Source organism: Chiloscyllium plagiosum, unplaced genomic scaffold (genome assembly GCF_037043375.1).
Source record: "Chiloscyllium plagiosum isolate Xiang-an unplaced genomic scaffold, Cpla_swu_hap1 HiC_scaffold_49, whole genome shotgun sequence".
NCBI classification, from domain to species: Eukaryota; Metazoa; Chordata; class Chondrichthyes; order Orectolobiformes; family Hemiscylliidae; genus Chiloscyllium; species Chiloscyllium plagiosum.
This window is the reverse complement of record NW_028270187.1, coordinates 13,457,868-13,479,512: the sequence shown is the minus strand read 5'-3', so window position 1 is coordinate 13,479,512 and position 21,645 is coordinate 13,457,868. Positions and strand designations below refer to the sequence as shown.

General features: G+C 42.7%; 1 protein-coding gene across 4 annotated transcripts in view; it reads left to right on the top strand.

Annotated features, from left to right (window-relative positions):
• Positions 1-19,887, top strand: part of LOC122544519 (Fc receptor-like protein 2) — a 32,878-nt gene extending 12,991 nt beyond the window's left edge. For 2 of the 4 annotated variants that reach the window (XM_087984902.1, XM_043683807.2), the window contains 11 exons: positions 1,200-1,466; positions 1,801-2,079; positions 3,014-3,298; positions 4,637-4,939; positions 6,163-6,264; positions 7,029-7,059; positions 9,361-9,452; positions 11,568-11,624; positions 12,706-12,771; positions 15,608-15,639; positions 18,122-19,887. In XM_087984902.1, the coding sequence (XP_087841028.1) occupies positions 1,200-1,466; positions 1,801-2,079; positions 3,014-3,298; positions 4,637-4,939; positions 6,163-6,264; positions 7,029-7,059; positions 9,361-9,452; positions 11,568-11,624; positions 12,706-12,771; positions 15,608-15,639; positions 18,122-18,253 (1,646 nt within the window). In that variant the 3' untranslated portion in view covers positions 18,254-19,887. The remainder of the gene's footprint in view (positions 1-1,199; positions 1,467-1,800; positions 2,080-3,013; positions 3,299-4,636; positions 4,940-6,162; positions 6,265-7,028; positions 7,060-9,360; positions 9,453-11,567; positions 11,625-12,705; positions 12,772-15,607; positions 15,640-18,121) is intronic. The other 2 variants (XR_015755301.1, XM_087984903.1) reach the window with 2 other exon arrangements.
• The last annotated feature ends 1,758 nt before the right edge of the window (positions 19,888-21,645 follow it).

The window sequence follows — 21,645 nt, the reverse complement described above, 5'->3', positions numbered from 1 at the left end:
TACTGTTGGCAGATTTCCTGCCTAAACGACACTAGTGAAACACATTTATTTTCCCCTGGCAATCAGCAGTTAATTTAGTGTCATAATTACACTTAGATTGTTATTAACTGATTTTAAACTCCACCACCTACCATGGTGGGATTTGACCGTGGGTCACTGGATTAATAGTTAATAGTCAATAATTCCACCAGGCCAGCACCTCCCCTTACACAACGCATTCTCGGATCAGAATTTAGATTATACAATCTTGACGTGCTGATAATCCCGAGATTCTCCACATGTATGTCTCGACCAATGATATCATTACTGATCTAACATTCTTCACATCCCCTTTCCTTTCCTTTCCACTAATTCCTCGACTGATCAAGAATCTATGCCTTCAGTGTACACAAGGACTCTGCACCCCACACAGCTCTCTGTGGCAAGGAGTTCCAAAGATTCCCAACTCTGAGAGAATGCCTCCTCATCTCAGTCTTCAATCAGTACCTCTTTATTCTGAGACTGTGACCACTGGTCCTAGAGTATCCCATGAGGGGGAAACATACTCTCAGCATTCACCCTGTCAAGCCCCTATATATTTAAATGAAACACCTCTCATTCTTCTCAACTCCAGTGCGCAGAATCACAACTTTTTAAAATAGCATGTCTGCAGTGTGGAAACAGTCCCATCGGCCAAACAAGTCGACACCATCCCTTCGAAGAATAACAATCTAATACTCTTGACCAATGCATCTAACATACATTCCTGAACTCTACTGGGGCAATTTAGCATGGCTAATTCACCTAACCTGCACATCTCTGGATTGTGGGAAGAAACTGGAACGCCCAGAGGAAACCCATGCAGACGCTGGGAGAATGTGAAAACGCCACACAGGCAGTCGGCTGAGGCTGAAATCGAGCCCGGGTCCCTGCAACTGTGAAGCAACATTTCTAACCAATGAGCCATCATGCCAACTTGTGTAGCCTTTGCTCATAAGATGGCCCCTCCATTCCAAGGATCAGCTCTGTGAACATTATCTGGACTACCTCCAACTAAATTCAATCTTTCCTTAAATTGGTGGATTGAAGACGCTGCAGTGCTCCAGATGTGGTTCCCTCCAGCACCTTTGTATTGTTGCAGTAAGACTTCCCTACCCTTATATTGTAATATGGGCTACTAAGGTCTTTCAGATCTTACAAGTTATATTTTCTTCTTTAAGCTTCAGATATGACATTGACTGTGCAAGTCCATTCAACGACCCTGCTGCTTGGTGAAACCTCTGTTCTGAAATGCTCCAGTTATTCCTGGAGATTTGACAGAGATTACTCCTTCCTTTGGTATCGAAACAATTTCTTAATTGAAGGAGAGCATGAATCAGAGTACATGATAGCAATGGCGAGATTTTCAGATGGAGCAACTTATCGATGTGAACAGAAACTTGGTTTCAGGAAATGGATCTCACTCGATGTAAGCATCATTGTAAAAGGTAGGTATTTCATTTTAGTTGTTCTGTCTTGCTTTAAATGATTCACAGGTAAAGACGTCCATGTTGGATAAACCCATCGTGACTTGCGATTGTGCACTAGGAACTTTGTGGTGGCATCAAAATGTGATGAGTCGAAACAGATAGTGTCCCCTATTTTTTATATTTTGTCAGGATGGCTATTCTGAAAACAGCACAAACAACTCCAAATGTTACTTCTGTTTCTCTCTCCAAGAATACTACTACACCTGTTAAGTTTCTCCAGCAATTTTTGCGTTTTGTCTCAGATCTCCAGCACCTGTTGTATTTATATCTGTTTGATTTTGTTCTGTTGTAGATCTTTGCTCTAAGCCAACATTGCAAGCTGACCCCGACGTGGAAGTATTCATTGGTGAAGGCTTTAACCTCGTCTGTTTGACTGAACCCTTTCACGAAAATCACCCCCTTTTATACACATTTTACAAAAACAGGGATTCTCTTAACTTCCCTTCAGAGAAGAGCAGTTATGCAAAAGAGGAAGCAACAGTGCAACATTCAGGGTCCTACCAATGTGAGGTCACGACTGGCGATAGTAATTTGAGGAAAAAGAGCAACATAGTTCTCATTTCAATCAAACGTGAGCTACATCTTCATTTATTTCATTTTTTTACTGTTATTCAAACCTTTGGAAATGTAAGGGTTTGTCAGCTCCCATCTTGTCCTTCCCAACAATGGTAAACATTTATTTTGGTCTTCAGCGTTTACACTCTCTCTCATTATTGAATTTGTGAACACTTATTTATTACGGTCACCAGTCCCTCTCCATACCTCACAAATCTATCCCATTCTGCTCGCTTTGTAATTTTATTTTGCTATTTCCAGTGTTTCTGCTTCCTGAGTCTAAATTTCATCTGAAGATTGAGGGGTTTTTTTGTGTCGAATTAGCTACAGACCTTTGCAGGTTTAGAGGAACACTGGAATCTTAGTGAGCAAGTCTATAGATCCCTGAAGGAGACAGGACAGGTTAATAGGGAGATTAAGAAGGCTGATGAGACACTTGCCTTTATAAGTCATGGCAGATATCTTAATGCATTGAGAGACATGTCATAACGGCACAAACCTTAATATCTCCCTCATCATCACCCTCTATCTTTGTCTCTCACTGACTCTCTATGTCTCTATGTATCTCTAAGACTCTCTATGTTTCCATATCTGTCAACAGCTGTTTGACTCTCAATGACATACATTGATTGTCTATGACTCAATGTCTGTTAATCTCGATGGCTCTGTGACTTTGTGTCTCTCTATGTCTCACTCTGACTCTCTATGATACTATGTTTCTTTATAACTCCTTACGACCCTCTGTGTCTCTATATCTCTGTTACGTCTGTGACTCTCTATGTTTCTCCTTGTCCCTCTATGACCCTCTGTCTCTCTCTAACTCTCTAAGTGTGTCCATCTCTCTCTAACTATCTTTGACAATCTCCAACTGTATGTTAGAAATGCAGCTTGTTACTGAAGACAACAGTTCCTGACTTGAAAAAGTGCCTAACAGTTTGGTTCTATCACAGGCATCCCTGTGTCTGTCCCAGATCTGAGTGCAAAGCCTGGAAACGAAGTAATGGAAGGAGACAGCACCTGGTTAAACTGCTCTGTAACCCGCGGTTCGACCCCAATTCAATATATTTTCTACAAGGATAGTCAGGAGATTTACTGGGAGTATTCCAACCACAGCAGAACCATACACACAATCGCCAACATCAGCAAAAGTCAAGAGGGCAATTATCACTGTGCTGTTTCTAACCAGGATGGAAAGTCTCTCCGCTACAGCAAATTACTCGCCGTTTCAGTGATTGGTGAGTTTCTAAGCAACTCTATACAAATCCGCATTATAAGAGCAATGTGATAGCAGTGGGGGAGGGTGCAGTGGGAGATTTACCACGATGCTGTCTTGGAGGCTGGAGAGTTCTATTGATGGAGAGTGATTGGACAGACTACGGTTGTTTTCCTTACAACAGAGGAGATTGTGAGTGCGGGGACATGATTGTGATGGGAGCAGTGTAAATAGAATAGACAGGAAGAAAACCTTTTCCCCCTTGATGGAGGGATCAATGGCCGGGGAAGAGGCAGAGATTGAAAGTAATGGGGAGGAGGTTTAGAGGGGTACGTGTGGGAAAACATTTTCATCAAGATGGTGGTGCGGAATCTGGACTTCCCTGCCTGTAAGGGTGAGAGAGGCAGAAATCCTCATCACAATGCACTTGTGATGCAAAGGCTGGAGTCAGATTAAATGGTCCTCGAAATTTCACTTGTATTTTCATGCAGAAATACGGGCTTGGATAAGGTGAATAGCCAAGTTATTTCCGACGGTAGGGGTGTCCAAAACTAGGGTACATTGGTTGAAGGAGAGAGGGGAAAGGTCTAAAATGGATGGGAGGATGAATTTTCGCACACAGAGGGTGGTGTTTATATGGAAGGAGATGCGAGAGGAAGTAGTCAAGGCAGATACAATTACAATATTTAAATGATATTTGGATAGGTACAGGAATAGGAAATGTTTGTAGGCATATGGGCCAAACGCAGGCAAGTGGGACTCAGTCAGTTTGTGAGACCTGGTCAACATGAATGCACTGGACCAAAGGGCTTGTCAGACCTTATGTATCTGTAAGTACATGGAATAAAATGGATGAGAGAATAGAAAGGCGCTTGTGAGCGGTATGGACTCAATTAGCTGAGGGTATTTTTTCTGTGGTGTAGATCTCTGACTCTACGATTCCATGTTTGGTAATCCATCAGAGAATGACGGAAGCTGAGGAGAAGTAGAAGGTTGATTGTAACCCTGAGAATGTTGATAGTAGGGTGGAGGTGGGGACAGTGTCTGTAATCTCCAGGATGTAGATAGTGGGGTGGAAGTGGAGAAAGTGAAGTTAACCCCCAGGATGTTGGTAGTGGGGTGGGGGTGGGGACTGTGTCAGTAACAACCAGGACGTTGACACTCATTTGGGAATGGAGACAGTGATGATAAGACTACAGAACGTCAAAAGGGCGATGGTTGGTTGATGTACCATTTGGCCAGCCATAGTTAACACAAATCTTTCAAAGTTTAGATTTTACACAAGACAGAGATAACTATCAGAAAAATGAGAAATGCAACACTTGATCTTTTATTTCCTCTTTGTCTTGTTTTGTTCCAGTTCATGTTGCTGGGGTTTTCCTCAAACTCAGAACCAATAAAACGGAGATTCTGATTGGGAGTAGTCCCGTTCTAGAGTGTGTATTGAGCCGAGGTACAAGACCTTACTTTCACTGGTACTTCCAACAGAAAGCCTTAAACAATGTCAGCGTGAATTACAATTTTAGCTCAGACTGGAGAGAGCTCGCCATTGAATCCTTCCAGTCCCAGCACCAAGGCCAATACCGATGCAGCGCGATCAACAGGGGTCCCAGTGGAATGATATTTAATGTGACCAGTAATCCCATCGATCTCAGACTGCCAGGTAATCCATTCCTCATCTTAGAACTGTGCCTATTCTTCACCAGGTTACAGCGGAAGACGTGACAGGAACACTCTAAAACATTGCTAGAGAAACTCGGCAGGGCTTGCAACATCTGTGGGGAGAGGGATAGAACGAGAGAAAATTAGAGTTACCATTGCAGGTTATTAACACAACGTGCTGGAGAAAGTCATCAGGTCGGGCTGCATCTTTAAAGAGCGAGAAAGAGATAGCAACATGTTTTTTTTCTGATTGAGTAGTGAGATGATTCAATCCCAGGAGCAGGGATGTCTCGCTGCATTTGGGCAGGATGAGAACACACTCTGGAGAACTGTGTGTGCAGTTTGGGATCTTCGCATCTGAGGAAAGATGTTTTGGCTAAAGATGTTTTGGAGGACAGCAAACATATCCTAGACTGATTCCTGGGATGGCAGGAGTGACATTTGGAGAGACACTGAATTGGGTAGGATTAAGATTGCATCCTTTGGGGTTTAGAAGAACGAGGAGGGAAATCTTATAGAAACGTAATGAATTCAAATAAGGAATAGACAGAATAAACAAAAGGAGGGCATTCCTGATGACTGGGTGGAGACTCCAGAACCAGGGGGTGACAATCTAACTGATGTCTCCATCCAGAGTCTGGGGCGCCTGTGGAATTCTCTGCCATAGAAATGAATCTGGGCCAGAACACTGAACGTTGTTCAGGAAGGAGTTGGGTAGAATTCTTAGTAGCTAAAAGGAGATTGCGAGGAGACACAGGACTAAGTTGGATGATCAACCATGATCCCATTGACTGGATAGAGGAGGCGGGACAGACCAATTGGCCTCCTCTCGATGATCTTTTCGATTTTTCTCTGTGAATGGCACATTTGCCGTTGACTGGTTGAGGACAAAGTGAAGTTTGCCTCAGGATATGACGTCAGTGAAAATGAGGGGTAATAATTTCTCGTGGGCAATTTGGAGAGGGTGGCTGCAGAGCGATCTTTTGAATTTAGCACTGAATAGTCTAGGTTGGATTGATTGGATGTTAGTAATGAGAAAGGCTACACACAAACAGTGATGTCACTGCGATGGCAATGGTTTGGAGGGTATTTGACAGACACGAGGGTTTCCCCCAAATGGATGGGTGTTGGCAGGGAGTCAGGGCAACATGGAATGGGGAACATTGGGGCTGATGCTTGCTGAAGGAATGATGTTATTGACAAGAAATCTCTCTCTGAATCCAGCACAGCAACACAGCGCTGAGATGGCAGCAATCATTGTCCCACTGTTTCTGATCCTTTCTCTCCTCACATTGCTTCCCGTTAAACTCTGGAACAGGAAAAAAGGTGGGTGAGACACTCCAGCAGGTAATGCGGGCGATAGTTGTCCAGTCAGGACTTGGCGTGGGTTTCGAACTAACACTGCTCATGTAATCTCAGTTTTTCACGCAATGTTTGTGTGTGTGCGTGTGTGTAGAGCCACGTCTACACACATCCCCTCTCTCCACCACTGACGCACAGTCGCAGCAGTGTGTACTATCTAGAAGATGCACTGCAGAAAGTCACCAAAGATCCTCAGAGAAGAGCTTCCAAACCCACAACCACTTCCATCTAGGAGTATAAGGGCAGCAGATGTATGGGACACCACCCTTCTGAACAACTCAGTATCCTGACGTGGAAATCTATCTGCTTTTCCTGTGGTTAAAATGTTACAATTCCATCCCTACGGGTATTGTGTACCTACAGTACACAAACTGAAGCAGTTTAGGAACGCTGCTCCCCATTGACTTCTCAAAGGGACAATGAGGGATGCGGGCAACAAATAGGCCCCTTGTGTAAATTAGAAATGACAGTTCATAAGACACTATGGGTGAATGTACTTTGTGAAAATGTGGACAGGCTGAATGACTGGCAGATGAAATTAAAAGGGCCGACGTACAAAGAAATGTGTTGCAGTCAGAGGATTGATTAGTACAAATATAAACGAAATATGATCATTAGAATAATTGCTGCTTGCGCATCAGTCAAAGAAACTAGATTCATTTGCAATTCGTGACACGGAACACTTACAGTAAAACGTTCCCATTTTTTCTCTCTCTTATTTTCTCCAGCTGATTCTTCCAGCAGTTCCCGGCAGCAAAGGTAGGTCAGTGAGGTGGTTTCCAACTTCTAACAGCATTCAAACACATTCTGAATGGACTAAAATCACTCTGGAGTGCAAACCCAAGCATTTTACATTTGTTAGACAAATTGGGTGAAAAGCACTTTCGTAGGAGAATATGAGCACTGCAGATGCTGGAGATCAGAGTCGAGAGTGTGGTGCTGGCAAAGCACAGCAGATCAGGCAGCATCGCAGGAGCAGGAAAATCGATATTTCGTGCATAGGCCCTTCATCATGAATTAGCCTCATGTTTCTGCCCGAAATGTTGGTTCTCCTGCTATTCGGATGCTCCTTGACCTGGTGCACTTTTGCTGCACCACACTTTCGAAACGAACTTCTGTATCTGAATCTTTTGAATTTAAAGCACAACAGTTCAAATCGAGGACACTCTCTCAATTTCTGGTTGACACTGAACGGTGCGTGGGTCAGTCCCCTCTGTGGTGAGGATATCCATTGTTGTTGGAAGACGACAAACAGCTAAGTTATCATTGGAATTGTAGAGAATGTTCAAAATGTGTTTGTGCAAAGGGATCTGGCTGTCTTTGTGCATGAATCGCAGAAAGTAGTATACAGCTACAGCAAGTAATAAGGAAGATATTAATTGCTAAAGGGACGGAGTATGAAAGTATTGAAGTTCTACTGCAACTGTACAAGAGATTGGAGTTTCCGTGTACAGAGTACTTCATAGAGTTTGGATCCCCTTATTAAAGGGGGATATAGTTGAATTCGGGGGAGTTTAGGGGAGATTAATTAAATTGCATACCAAGCTGAAAGATTAGTCTGAGGAGGAGAGGCTGGTACAATTTAGATCTCTGTACTTGAGGACAGATGTAATTATACTGTAGGCGGTTGAGAGAAGATTCTCTTTATCATTTCCGAGATGAAGGGTGTCTTAGATTCAACAAAACAGGTTTTAATTCGGGAAAATTAGAAAATAAAGACAAAAATGATTCAAAACAAATTTGGTGATGGATGTTGTTTGTAAGGAACAGAAAGGCATTTTAAAGTGGGGGTACAATTCTAAAGGGGGAGTTGGGAGTATATGTGCAAAGATCGGTGAAGGTGGCAGGATAGGAGCAGTGCAGATAATAAAGCTCACAGAGTCCTCGGCCTGAGGAATGGGGGTGTAGAGTCCGGGAGGAAGGAGGTGATGTTGAACTTCTACCACACACTTGTTGGACTTCAGCTGAAGTGTCAGAGAGAAAAATAACTGGTAGGTGGTGGTTTAACCTGTTGGTTGCCAAACCTCAAACAATGGGAGAGGTGAAGAAGGAGACTCCTTCAATGTCACTTCAGCCAGTGAGAGATTCAACCCCATGCTGTCGATATTACTCTGTATTCCAAATAGGCCATTCAGCCAACTGAGCCAACCCAACATCCAACATAAAGCAGAGCGCTGAAAAGAAATTCATTCCACTGAGAGCATACGTAGTGAATGGAGAATACTAGGTCATGACGATTAGTTGAAACGTGGGGAAATACATTGTTCATCTGTCGGATAATTATTTGACACCTTACCATTGGAGACAACAGAAAATGAACTTAGAAATACAGTTGAAGAACAGCTTTGGCCTTTTATTACCCAGCCAGGTTTTGTTCAATTCTGGGCACCTGGTTCGAGGAAGAATGTTCAAACGCTGGAGGGAGTGTGAAGGAGATTTACAAGAATGATATCAAAGAAGAGAGATTTTAGATACAGAGAAAGTTTCAAGAGATTGAGCTTATTCCCTTTCAAACAGAGGAGGTGAAGTGGTGACGTTATTGAGATATTGAACGATATGAACAATTCTGACAGGGGAAAGAAAGTTATTGTTTCCCACTGTTTGCTCTGTTAGTAACGGGCTGCTCAGAATTACAAGATTATCAGTAAGCGAGTTAGATGAGGAGAACATTTTTTTCAGTGAGTTGTTGGGTTGAGAATGTGCTGCCTGGGAGATTAGTGGAGGTGGATTCCATGTGAGGTTTCTAAAGAGAGCTGGACATGAATTTCAAAGGGATGATTTTAGAGAGCAACGGAGATAGACTGGAGAGTGGAACTAACTGTGTAGCTCTATCAGGAGCTAGACCACACATGAATGGCCTCCTTCTGCACATGAAATGTTATAATTCTATGAACGTAGAAGTTCTGAGCAACATTCTGGACAATTCCGAGAAGCCATTCCTTGGGACCATGGCTCAGTGAACTCATTATCAGGGAGTTTGGTACGTGAACAGCAGTAAATTGATGTCACGAGTGAGTTGGAACTTGGTTGGGTAATAATTCCGAAATATTTCTTTCTGAGGGAGATGATGGGAAATCGTGCTGAGAGCAAGAGTGAGGACAGACCTGCAAGAAATTTCGATTACGCGGAAATTGAGTCAAGTCAATTAAATGGTGAGTGTGAATCTGTGACCTGAAGAAGTAACAAAGAAGATTGATGAGTGCAGAGCAGTAGATGTGATCTATATGGACTTCAGTAAGGCGTTCGGCAAGGTTCCCATGGGATACTGGTTAGCAAGGTTAGATCTCATGGAATACAGGGAGAACTCGCCATTTGGATACAGAACTGGCTCAAAGGTAGAAGACAGACGGTGGTGGTGCAGGGTTGTTTTTCAGACTGGAGGCCTGTGACCAGTGAAGTGCCACAAGGATCGGTGCTGGGACCTCTACTTTTTGTCGTGTACATAAATGATTTGGATCCGAGCATAAGAGGTACAGTTAGTAAGTTTGCAGATGACACCAAAATTGGAGGTGTAGTGGACAGCGAAGAGGGTTACCTCAGATTACACAGGATCTGGACCAGATCGGCCAATGGGCTGAGAAGTAGCAGATGGAGTTTATTGAGATAAATGTGAGGTGCTGCATTTTTGGAAAGCAAATCTTACAGGAATTATACACTTTATGGAAAGGTCCTAGGGAATGTTGCTGAACAAAGAGACCTTGGAGTGCAGGTTCATAGCTCCTTGAAAGTGGAGTCGCAGGTAGATAGGTTAGTGAAGAAGGTGTTTAATATGTTTTCCTTTATTGGTCAGAATGTTGAGTACAGGAGTTTGGAGGTCATGTTGCGGCTGTGCAGGACATTGATTAGGCCACTATTTGAATATTGTGTGTAATTCTGGTCTCCTTCCTATCGGAAAGATGTTGTGAAACTTGAAAGGGTTCAGAAAAGATTTACAAGGATGTTGCCAGGTTTGGAGGATCTGAGCTACAGGGAGAGGCTGAACAGGCGGGGGCTGTTTTCCCTGGAGCGTCGGAGGCTGAGTGGTAACCTTATAGAGGTTTACAAAATTATGAGGGGCATGGATAGGATAAATAAACAAAGTATTTTCCCTGGAGTCGGGGAGTCCAGGATTGGAGGGCATAGGTTTAGGTTGAGAGGTGAAAGATATAAAAGAGACCTAAGGGACAACTTTTTCACGCAGAGGCTAGTACGTATATGGAATGAGCTGCCAGAGGATCTGGTGGAGGCTGGTTCAATTGCAACATTTAAGAGGCATTTGGATGGGTATATGAATAGGAAGGGTTTGGAAGTTTGAAGGGTCACTTTATAGACGTTTATGAAATCACGAAAGGTATTGATAAAGTGAATGGCAGGTGTCTTTTCTCTATGGTGAGGGACTTCAAAATTGGGTTTAATTTTCAATTCAGAGGAGAAAGTTTTTAAAAAATCATGAGGAGTTACTTTTTTACACAGAGAGAGGTTCGTGTGTGGAATGAGCTTGCTGGGGAAGTGATGAATGTGGGTACAGTTATAATGTTTAAAGGACATTTGAGGAAGTACATGAAATGGAAACGTTTGGAGTGAAATGCGCCAAAATCTGCCAAATGTGACTCGTTTAGTTTGGGAACATGTTTAGAAGAATGTATCCAATACATTAGCTCAACAAAAAAAGCCTCTGTCTTGCAGATTGAAAACTAACAATTGATCTAGCATTCCTTACCGTTTGTGGAAGAGACGTCTAATCCTCTCCAACCCTTTGTGGATAAAAATGCTTCCTAACATCTCTCCTGAACGGTCTGGCACTAATTCGCAGACTATGCCCTCACTAGTTCTAGAATCTCTAAACAGTGGAAATCGTTTCTAGTTACACACCCTGCCTTTTCCTTTCAACATCGTCCCTCAGATCAGCCCTTAAATCTCAAAACAGTAGAGAAAACAGGCCTCATTTGTCTAATCTCAACTCATAACTTGAAATCCAGGTATCACTCTTGTAAACCTATATTGTACAGGACAATCTATCCATCCTCAGGTGTGGTGCCCAGTTTGTTCAAAGTGGTGTCTAACTGGGGTTTAGTATAACTGCAGCATCTCTTCTGTATCCTTGTACTCCAGTCCTCTAGATGTAAAGACCATCATTCCATTAGCTTTCTTCAGGCAACGCATGTCAGGAATAAAATGAAACACAGAAATTGTTTGAAAAACTCAGCAGGGACAGATATTATTTACCACCTGGGGACAGACTGTTTGCTGTTGAAGACAAATTTCTATCTTTTCTTTTGACTCTTTAGTTTCGAGCTGCGCTGCAGCCGTGTACTCTTCAGTAAAGAACACAGACACACACAATGGTAACTATTCATTTTGCTTGCAAACCTCGAGATTCTCGAGCAAGGGGGCGTACTCTGAGAATTATTAATAAACGGTGGAAAATCAAAGGCGCATATCTGAGGAAGACTGTGTGTGATAGGTATGGCTCAACTTGTAATTTGTAGGATAGACCCTGGGATCCATCGGAGGAAGACAGAACAATATTGATTCTTCGTGATATCATTCCTTTATTCTTCAGCGCGATATATATGATCAGAAGCTGTCCCGATTGAGCCATTCCAAATACCTCAGTTACAGGCCAGGAGTGTGAGGGAATACTCCCCACTTGCCTGTATGGTGGCAGCTCCAACAACATTCGAGAAGCTTGACACCATCCAAGAGATAAAGCAGGCCTGGTTATTGACACAACATCCAAAAGCATCTATTCCCTCCTCAACCAAGCTCAGTAGCAGCATTGTGTACCATCTATAAGATGTACTGCACAGATTCACCAAAGATTCTCAGACAACACTTTCCGAACCCGCAACAACTTCCATCTAGAAGGACAAGTGCAGCAGATACATGGGAACACCCACCCTCTACAAGTTCCCCTTCGGGCCGCTCAGTGTCCTGACTCGGAAATATAACGCCATTCGTTCAGTATCATTGGATCAAAATCTTGGAATTTCTTCCCTCAGGGTAATGTGTGTCTATATACAGCACATGGACTGCAGCAGTTCAAGAAAGCAGTTCATCCCCACCTTCTGAAGGCGGCAACTAGTGATGAATTGGGAGATAAACGCTGGGCCCAGAGGGTGATGAACACGTGCCATGAGTGACTTTTTTTTAAATAGTGAAATTTACCAGAGCCTCCACTTTCCCCATTTTTCGCTTGTTCTGGGAGAGTGGATGCAAAATTTGTCGTGAACGTTGATGCAAAATATCCATTCAATGTTATTTAGCCAAGATATGGAGCCAATAGCTTAAGTTTACGTTTCTGCTTGATTGGCTGTCTGACCTTAATTATCACTCCCTATTTAAATTAAGGAGTCATTTGCTGTTCTTTTAACATTCTGTTCTCTAAACCTTCGATTCACTATGCTATTGTTTCTCGATTATTAGATGACTCCAAAATGGATGGCAGTTTGCTGTACTCGGTCGTGACGATCTCAAAGCCAAGAAACGCTGGTAAAGGATACAATAAGAATACTTTTATCACATTTCTGGCGCAGTGATATTGGAGATTTTCTCCGGTCTCTCTCAAACCCACAAAACCTCAGCCACTTTTAAACATCGCTGATGTTTCTTTTGCCTATAGCAATGGAGTGAAGATCTTCGCAGGGTTTTCAAATCTTTTTACATCTTGAATTTATTAATAACCGATAATATTTTTTAATCATCCAAATCATAGTTATATTCCCTTCACGTCAACTAAATTGACAACAGGGCAATATGAATTGGAGCTTGAAAGTTACAATGATGGCTAATTGCTATATTGTTTATCTTGTTTTGAGGGATGCCTAATCTTTCGGCCCTGGGGTGTCAAGCTGTTTATTGCTCCAATACAACAGCTTAATGTCTGACAGTGGCACCTTCTGGCATTGGTCTCTGGGGCAAGGAGCCATTTGCTCTTGGCCTCGCATCATTCTCACGGGGAGCATTGCCATCTCATTGTCGCGAGTGTTTCTTAGGTGCCAAAAAGGTAGATGGAAGGACAGGTAATGTTAAGGAAGCAGAAGGTTTGCAGAAGGACTTGGACAGGGTTGGGGAGTGGAAAACGAAATGGCAGATAGACTAGCATGTGGGAACATAGGAGGTCATGCACTTTCGTAGGAAGAATAGAAACACAGACTGTTTTCTAAATGGCGAAAGGTTTGGGAAATCGGAAGCACAACGGTACTTCAGAGTCCGAGTTCAGGATTTTCTCCATGTTAACAGGTAGATTTGATTGGCAGTTGGGAAGGCAAGCGTAAAGTTGGAATTAATAAAGAGTGTTAGAATGCAAGACCAGGAATGTACTGCTGAGACTGTATTTGGAATATTAGGTGCAGGTTTGAGCCCCCTATCTAAGGAAAGATGTGCCGAACTTGGAGGGAGTCCAGAAGGGATTTACAAGAAAGATCCTCGGTTTGAGGAACTTGTCACATGAGGAAACGTTGAGGACTCTGGGTCTGGATCAATGGAGTTCAGAAAGATGAGGGAGAATCTGTTTGAAACTTACAGAATAGAGAGGTCCGGAGAGAGTGGCCATGGAGAAGATGTTTCCACGAGTAGGAGAGTCTAGATTCCCTACAGTGTGGAAACAGGACCTTCGGGCCAAACCGGTCCACATCGACCTTTCGAAGAGCAACCCAGACCCATTTCCCTACATTTACTCCTGACTAATCCAACTAACACTATGGGCAGTTTAACATGGTCAATTCACCTGACCTGCACATCTTTGGACTGTGGGAGGAAACCGGAGCAGCCAGAGGAATCTCATGCAGACACGGGGAGACTGTGCAAACTCCACACAGACATTTGCCCGAGGCACGAATTGAACCAGGGACCATAATCACTGAGGCACCGTGCCACTTCAGAGTGAAGGAACGATCCTTTAGAACTGAGATGAGGAGGAATTTCTTGAGCCAGCAAGTGGTGAATCTGTGGAACTCATTACCACAGTGGGCTGCCATTAAATATTGTTAACACAGAGATAGATAGGTTCTTCGTCAGTGAGGGTATGACGTGTTCCAGAGAGACGGCAGGAGAATGGGATTGAGAAACATAACAGCCATGATGTAATGCCAAAGTAGACTTGATGGTTGAATGTCTGTTAAATCTTATGGTCTTGGTTACTAAGTGAGTAAAGTATGTGATGCCTCGCACAGGTGAGCCCATTCAATTTAGAGCTTGTGAGCACGTGCTATGAGCCACCCACATTAAAACATGTTCAGGCAGCTGGACGACCAACACAACATACGGGATAGGAACCCTCGGGAGGCTACTTCCCCCATTCTATACGGCAGTGGCTGATATCATCTTAGCCTCAACTCCAGTTTCCTGTGCCCATTTCCTTTAATCCCTCACTGAATAACAATCTGTCTGTCCCCCTCCTTTAACTTATTCAGTGTCCCGACATGTCTCACACACTGTGTCCATTTTTGCGGCGGGGGCAGGAGGTTGGTGGGAGGTGTTGTTATGAATTCCCACAGATTCCCACCCTTCTCCTTTGGAGGGATACGATTCCTCCCCATCTCTGTTTTCAATCTGTCTCACACGCTTCTCTTGAAACGTTCTAGATTGTTCCACATGAGGAAATATTTTTTCTCCATTTCCTTTGTCAATCCCACTTTCTCAATCATCTTACATCCCTCAGTGAGAACTCGTCTTTTCCTTGAAACTCCAGAGAGTATCGGCCTGAACTGCTGAATCGTTCTTTTGAAAACAAACCCTAAAACACGTTACATTTTAATCGTATCTTGGATGTAGAATACACATCACAATTTCCTCAGTCATAGTGTCGGAGTAAAATGTCCATCGGTCCATCGAGTTTGTGATGGTCCGAAACATCCTCCTCAATATTTTTTAAATCCCATTTCCCAACACTTGGCCAAAGCCTTGGCGTCACGAATGCACATCTAAATCCTCCTTCAATGTGATCATATTTTCTTCCTCTCCCAACCTTACAGGCAGTGAGTTCCGGAGGCCCACGGGCATTTGGGTGTACAAGACATTCCTTATACCCCATCGAAACCTCTGCCTTTTAACTTCAATCTATGCCCCTCCCTCAATCATTGATCCCTCCATCCAGGGGCATATGTTTATTCCTGCCACGCTGTCCGCGGCCCTCATCGTGTTATACTTCCCTCTCTTTCAATCCATTCTGCTGTAAAGACAACGACCACAGTTCTTCCAATCTCTCTCAATCACTGTAACTCTCCAGCCCTCAAGACAATATGCTGATAAATCTTCCTGTGCTCTCTCTCTCACAGTTCATTGAGATATATACAGTCGGTAAAATGCTTTTTTTTTTAATTTGCAGCACACTCTGATGGTGCACCAGGAACGAAACACGTAAGTTTTTTTTGCATTGAATTTTTAATCAGCAAAGTTATATTTTTAATGTAAAGTCACCATTATCTCTTTAGAGAGAGGGAAGTGTGTGTGTGTGTGTGTGTGTGAGAGAGAGAGAGAGACAGAGACAGAGCAAGAAATGTTTATTCTGATGATGGTCACCATATCTAAGGGACAGCAATCTCAACCAGAGCAGCAATTGAACTGCATATTGTCAGTGTGACGATACATTAACAACCAACTATAGACCAAACTGAGCTAACCAAACCTAATTTGGCCCATGGCAAACACATTGGGCAGCACAGTGGCTTAATGGTTAGCACTGCTGCCTCCCAGCATCAGGGACACAGGTACATTTCCAACCTCGAGTGACTGTCCTTCCATGTGTAGCTTTTGCATTCTCCCCGTGTCTGCGTGGGTTTCATTTGGATGTTCCGGTTTCCTCCCAAAGTGCAAAGATGTGCAGGTTAAATGGATTGGCCATGCTAAGTTGCCCATATCGTGAGCGATAGGCAGGCTAAGAGGGCGAGCCAGAAAAATGTATGATTATAGGGATGAGTCTGGGTCGGATGCTACTCAGTGGATCACTGTAGACTTAATGGTACGAAAAGCCTTCTTCATTACTCTAGGTTTGCATGATGTGCAACTTAAGGGGATTGGCCATGATTAATATGGAGATAAGATCAGTGTTTGGACAGCATGCGTTCCAGAATCTTGGTGCAGAATAGATGGGTTGAATGGCCACTTTCCACGCTGTAGGGATTCTAAGAATATCAATGTTTAATTGAGCGATGTGATGCAATTTATCCTGATCTCAATATTGCATTTTGATGAGATTTCTTTCAATTTCTGAAATAATAGGGAAGCAAAACCCTATGTTTTCAGCTCCTTAGGGTATGCCCTACAGATGTGAATTTGAATCTTGATATGGCAGGTGCTGAATTTGGAATTCGATTTTAAACAAAAACAGATCAGAAGACTCTAATGACGACTGTTGCCAGGAACAAAGAACTATCTTGTTCAAAGTTGAAGACTAAGATGTGGAGGAATTTCTTCTCTCAGAAGGTTATGAGTCTTTGGAACTCCTTGCCACAGAGAGCTGTGTGTGGAGATATGGAGAAGGTTTAAGGCTGGAGTCGATAGAGTCGTGGAACCTAGTGTTACGGGTTAAGTGCAGGAAAATGAAAGTGAGGAATGGGGGATCAGTCACAATGCTATTGAATGGCTGATTCGGCTCGTGGGGCTTGTTCGCCCCTGCGATTGTCCTTAAGAGATTGAAATCTGCCCTCCTTATCCGGTCTGCTCTGTACATGACTCCTAACTCTTTGAAAACTCCTCACTGCCTTCTGGTTGAGCAAGTCGATCAGTTCAAGGACATTTCATAATTGGCATTCACTTCCCATCCCGACAGAGATGTCTATGTCCTGTTCAGAGTACAGAGAAATAATATTTGCCGGAGTCATGTTTAGTCTTGTTCCAGTGACGTGCCTTGCCATTAGAAATGATCGGTGTAGTGACACCAAATATTCAGAGGTCCTCCTGTACACTCCAATTGCCTTACAGGCAAAGTTTGTTATTCTCATCCATTTTCATAGAGTCACGCAGCATGGAAACAAGCCCTTCGGCCTAACTCGACCACGCTGACCAGGTTTCCCAAACTCAACTAGTCCCATTTGTCTGAATTTGTCCCATACCTCTTTAATCCTTTCTTATCCATGTACCTTTCCAAATGTCTTTAAAATGTTGTAATTGTACCTGCCTCTAATACTTCCTCTTGCAGCTCATTTCATATTTTCCTCTCAGGTCCCTTTCTAATCTTTCCCCTCTCACCTTAAATACAAGCCCAATTGTTTTGGACTCCCCTATCCTGGGGGAAAGATTGTAACTTCTCATCTTATCTAAGAATCAGTAAGTTCACCCCTCAGCCTCCAATGCTCCAAAGGAGATAAGCTCCCAGCTTATGCAGCTTCTCCTTCGAGCTGAAACTCTCCAGTTTTCGTAACATTTTTGAAAATGTTTTCTAGTTTAACAACAGCCTTTCTACAGCGCGCTGACTAGAACTGTACACAGTATTCTAAACGTGGCCTCACCAACATCCTGTACGGTTGTATCATTAAGCGCCCAACTCCTGTTGTCAATGTTCTGACTGATGAAAGCAAGCGTACCAAACGGCGTCTTCACCACTGTGTCGAGCTGCAATGCCACATTCAAGGAACAATGTACGGGAACCCCTAGGGCTCTTTGCTCAGCAACACTCCTCAGAGTTGTACTATTAACTGCATAGGTCCTACCCATATTTTGCCTTACTAAAATGTAATGCCACAGATCTATCTAAATTAAACTTCATCTGCCATTCCTTCGCCCACTGGCACAGCTGATCAAATTTTCATTGTACTCTTAGATAACCTTTTTCTCTGTGCACAATACCACCAATTTTGGTCCTTCTACTATCTACTGCATTTATGTGTTGACCTTTTCTCAGGCTGACCAAGCGGAGCAGCAACAATCCTGCATCATATACGCCACCCTGAGACACACAGATACAGGAGGGGATGAGGAAGTTGATCAAGACCAAGAAAGAAATGTTTATGCCAACGTTCCACGGAAATTGTGAGACAGCAGAGAAGAAAGCCTTCGAAGCTTCACAAATCCTTGTGTTTAGATTCTTTGAACCATCTTCACAACGATTTCAGCTTGCCTGGCCACCTTCAGAGATTGATACACGTGAACTCTGATGTTCATCTACTCCATTAGTCCCCTCAAAGACGTTTCATTGAACCTGCAATATTACCGTATGTTTCTGGTAGCAAAACTCATAACCTTACACTTCTCCGCATTGCAATTCACCTGCCAGGTTTCTGCCCATTTGACCAATTTGTTAATATCCCTGTGAAGTCTCGCAGCATTATTCTCACAATTCACTCTTCTGCCTGGGTTAGTATCATCTGCAAATTTAGCGATTAGATCCTCAACACCCAACCCCTAATCATTTGTATAACCAATGTAGTTAACATTTTGTTCCTGTCAGTTCATTCTATGTGGGTATGAGTGCATTTACGAGTCTGTTCCTGCTGTGACTTGAGAGTATCAATATTAATCCGTATCTCTCAGGTTATCCTGTATGATATGTGAATGCAGTTAATAATCTATGCCTCTCATTTACTGCCTTGTGAATTTACTTATCGATTTCTACCTGTCAGTTCCTGTTTGGTGAACGCGAACCGTGCACGTACCAATATGTATCTGTGAGATTTTGCCTTGTGAATGTGAGAGTGTTGTTATCAGTCTCTGCTTGTCCGTTTATGCTCTGTGAAACTGGGAACGTAGTTATCATTCTGTTCCTGCCAGTTTTAGCTTTGTGAATGAGAAAATTTTTATTAATCTATCGCCGACAGTTACTGTAATGCGAATATGTGACTTAAGTGAACAGAAACGGACCGATGGAGAATGATAGTCACACATTTGCACCGCAGTAACTGTATCCCATCATTTGTTTGCTTCTGCAACATGATAGAGTGAGTGTAGCTATCAGTCTTTACATATCAGTTTCTACTCGTGTGTGTGTAAGTGGTTTAGTTCTCTGATATTCGCTGCGACTGTGTGATTCATTCTGTGAGAGTTATTATTAGAGTGCTGAGAAGAGGTCTTAATATCTTCTGCATTTTGCGATTTATGGGTTGACTGTCAGTCTGTGGGGGTGGGCAGGGGAGAGAATAGATAGGTCGACGGCAGAACGTGGACTGCTTTATTCTGAGAAACATTTCGAATCAGGGTCACACATTTCCTGTTTGGTTTGAGAGTCAGTTCAAACTGAGACATCTGCTTTCATTTTGGACACAGACATTGTTGTGTTTTTGTGCGTGAGAGACAGTTTTATTCTGCATGGAGGTCCATTTCTGCATGACCTTTAAATATCGAGACACAACACAACAGCATGTCATCTCCTTTCAAACCGACATCAGAAAAACTGATATGGTACAGCACAGGAGAAGACCATTCATCCCATTATGTCTGTACTGCGACATTGTATTATGCATCAATTCTGCAGAACATTTTGGAAATGTGAACTTGATCTGCTCATTGTCACTGTTGAAAGGACAATTTGACATCAGTTCTGCAGTCACCTGACTCTTAATATGTATAGTGCCGGTTCTGATGAATATCGCTCTATTCTCCGCTATTCAGTTGCGGTTTTGTGTCTACGTGCAGCATAAACTCTGTAAATAAACTCTTTTCAATGGCATTTAATTGTATTGCATTTCAGTCTCAGTTTATTTTGTGTGTGTGTGTGTGTGTGTGTGTGTGTGTGTGTGTGTGTGTGTGTGTGTGTGTGTGTGTGTGTGTGTGTGTGTGTGTGTGTGTGTGTGTGTGTGTGTGTGTGTGTGTGTGTGTGTGTGTGTGTGTGTGTGTGTGTGTGTGTGTGTGTGTGTGTGTGTAGTGGAATTTATGGTTCACTACTGGGCACTGCAATAATTTTATAACCTCAGCCGTGATCAATGGTTTGAGCATCAATTCATATTGGAAATAAATGAGGCTAAATTTCATTATTTTCCTTGCAGCATTCACGGCTGTATGACAGTGAGTTTTCTCTTGTGCTGCCAGTCTGTATCGCAGTACATGCCTCCTGTAATGAATGGGAAACGGCTGGAGTGCTTTAATTGTTGCTGTCTGTAAGAATCACATACAAGTAAAAATGTAACACACTGCCACTGAAAGGAGACTATGCTGTTCTTCGGAGTCAAGTTAGGTAGGAACCACAATGGAACTCTATATTTGTATCGTGCAGAATATAACAGAGTAATGATATAAAAGTGTTGGTGTTCAGAATGCCATCAGTTCTTTTTTGTTTCAGTGCTTATTGATGTACTTTTCTAAATGCTGCTGAAGCAACAATCAGTGTAAACCGAATCCATTTACAACTGAGTGAAAGTGCAATGAGCAGTTCAACTGCATTGTATCTGACTGATCATAATGTTCCTTGACCAGAAAGTACAATTGGCTAATTCACTTCTATTTTCTGATTTAGACAGGGCATTACCCTGATGCATTATCTGCAATGCTCCTGTGTTGCTGTATGGTAGGCATGAGGAATGCAAACTGAATTTTATTTTCCGTCATGCAGTGCTGAATATTTAATAAGTCAAGTTTAATTTATAGAATAATCAACAGAGTTAACTCTGCTTGAAAGCACAATGAACAGTTTTACAAACAACCAATTTTGGCTTTTTTTCTTTCCTTTCTTCACAGCATTGAAGGATGGCCATTGGATTCCATTGACACAATGTGAGAATTGCAGCCAAATTTCTTTCCTTTTTTTTGTAATGCATTCTAGGGAGAATCAGGAAAATATAGGGCTCTTTATAGAAAGTTAAAAACAATTCTGAAAGAGTATACAAGTAAATTTTATATAAAAAACAGTTTCTTGCTGGACTGAAGAAGGTAAAACAAAGACTACTCCAGCAACATGAAGAAATGGAGAGTGATGTGGTTAAAAAGATGGGGATAGCAAGCTCTCTGCTACCATGATCCATTAATGTAAATGAAATTCTGGATGATCAGGATGAGAATTGTTAGCGGTTGTTTCTGCTCGGAGCAAACTTAAATCAGCCCTCGTTCCTGATGAAGGGCTTCTTCCCGAAACGTCAATTTTCCTGCTCCTCGGATGCTGCCTGACCGACAGTGCTTTTCCACTCTAATCTTGACTCTCTCCCTCTCACTGTTTCGTGAAAAATCACAGAACAATGGGTTTTAGTTCAACAGATGTATTTGAAAGTACTAGCTTTCAGAGTTCTGCACCTTCATTAGCAACACACAATTTAGTATTCATTATTTGGTATTGCTTCACCATGGCACCTCTGTTCCAAGGAATACAATGGGAACCCCTCCTGATAGCTACAATTGTCTAGTTTTGCAACATGCTAGTAAACATCCTCTGCACTCTCTCCAGAGTAATTATGTCCTTCATTCTGCCAATGAAGGAGAGAATTGCATATGCCTTCTTTACAA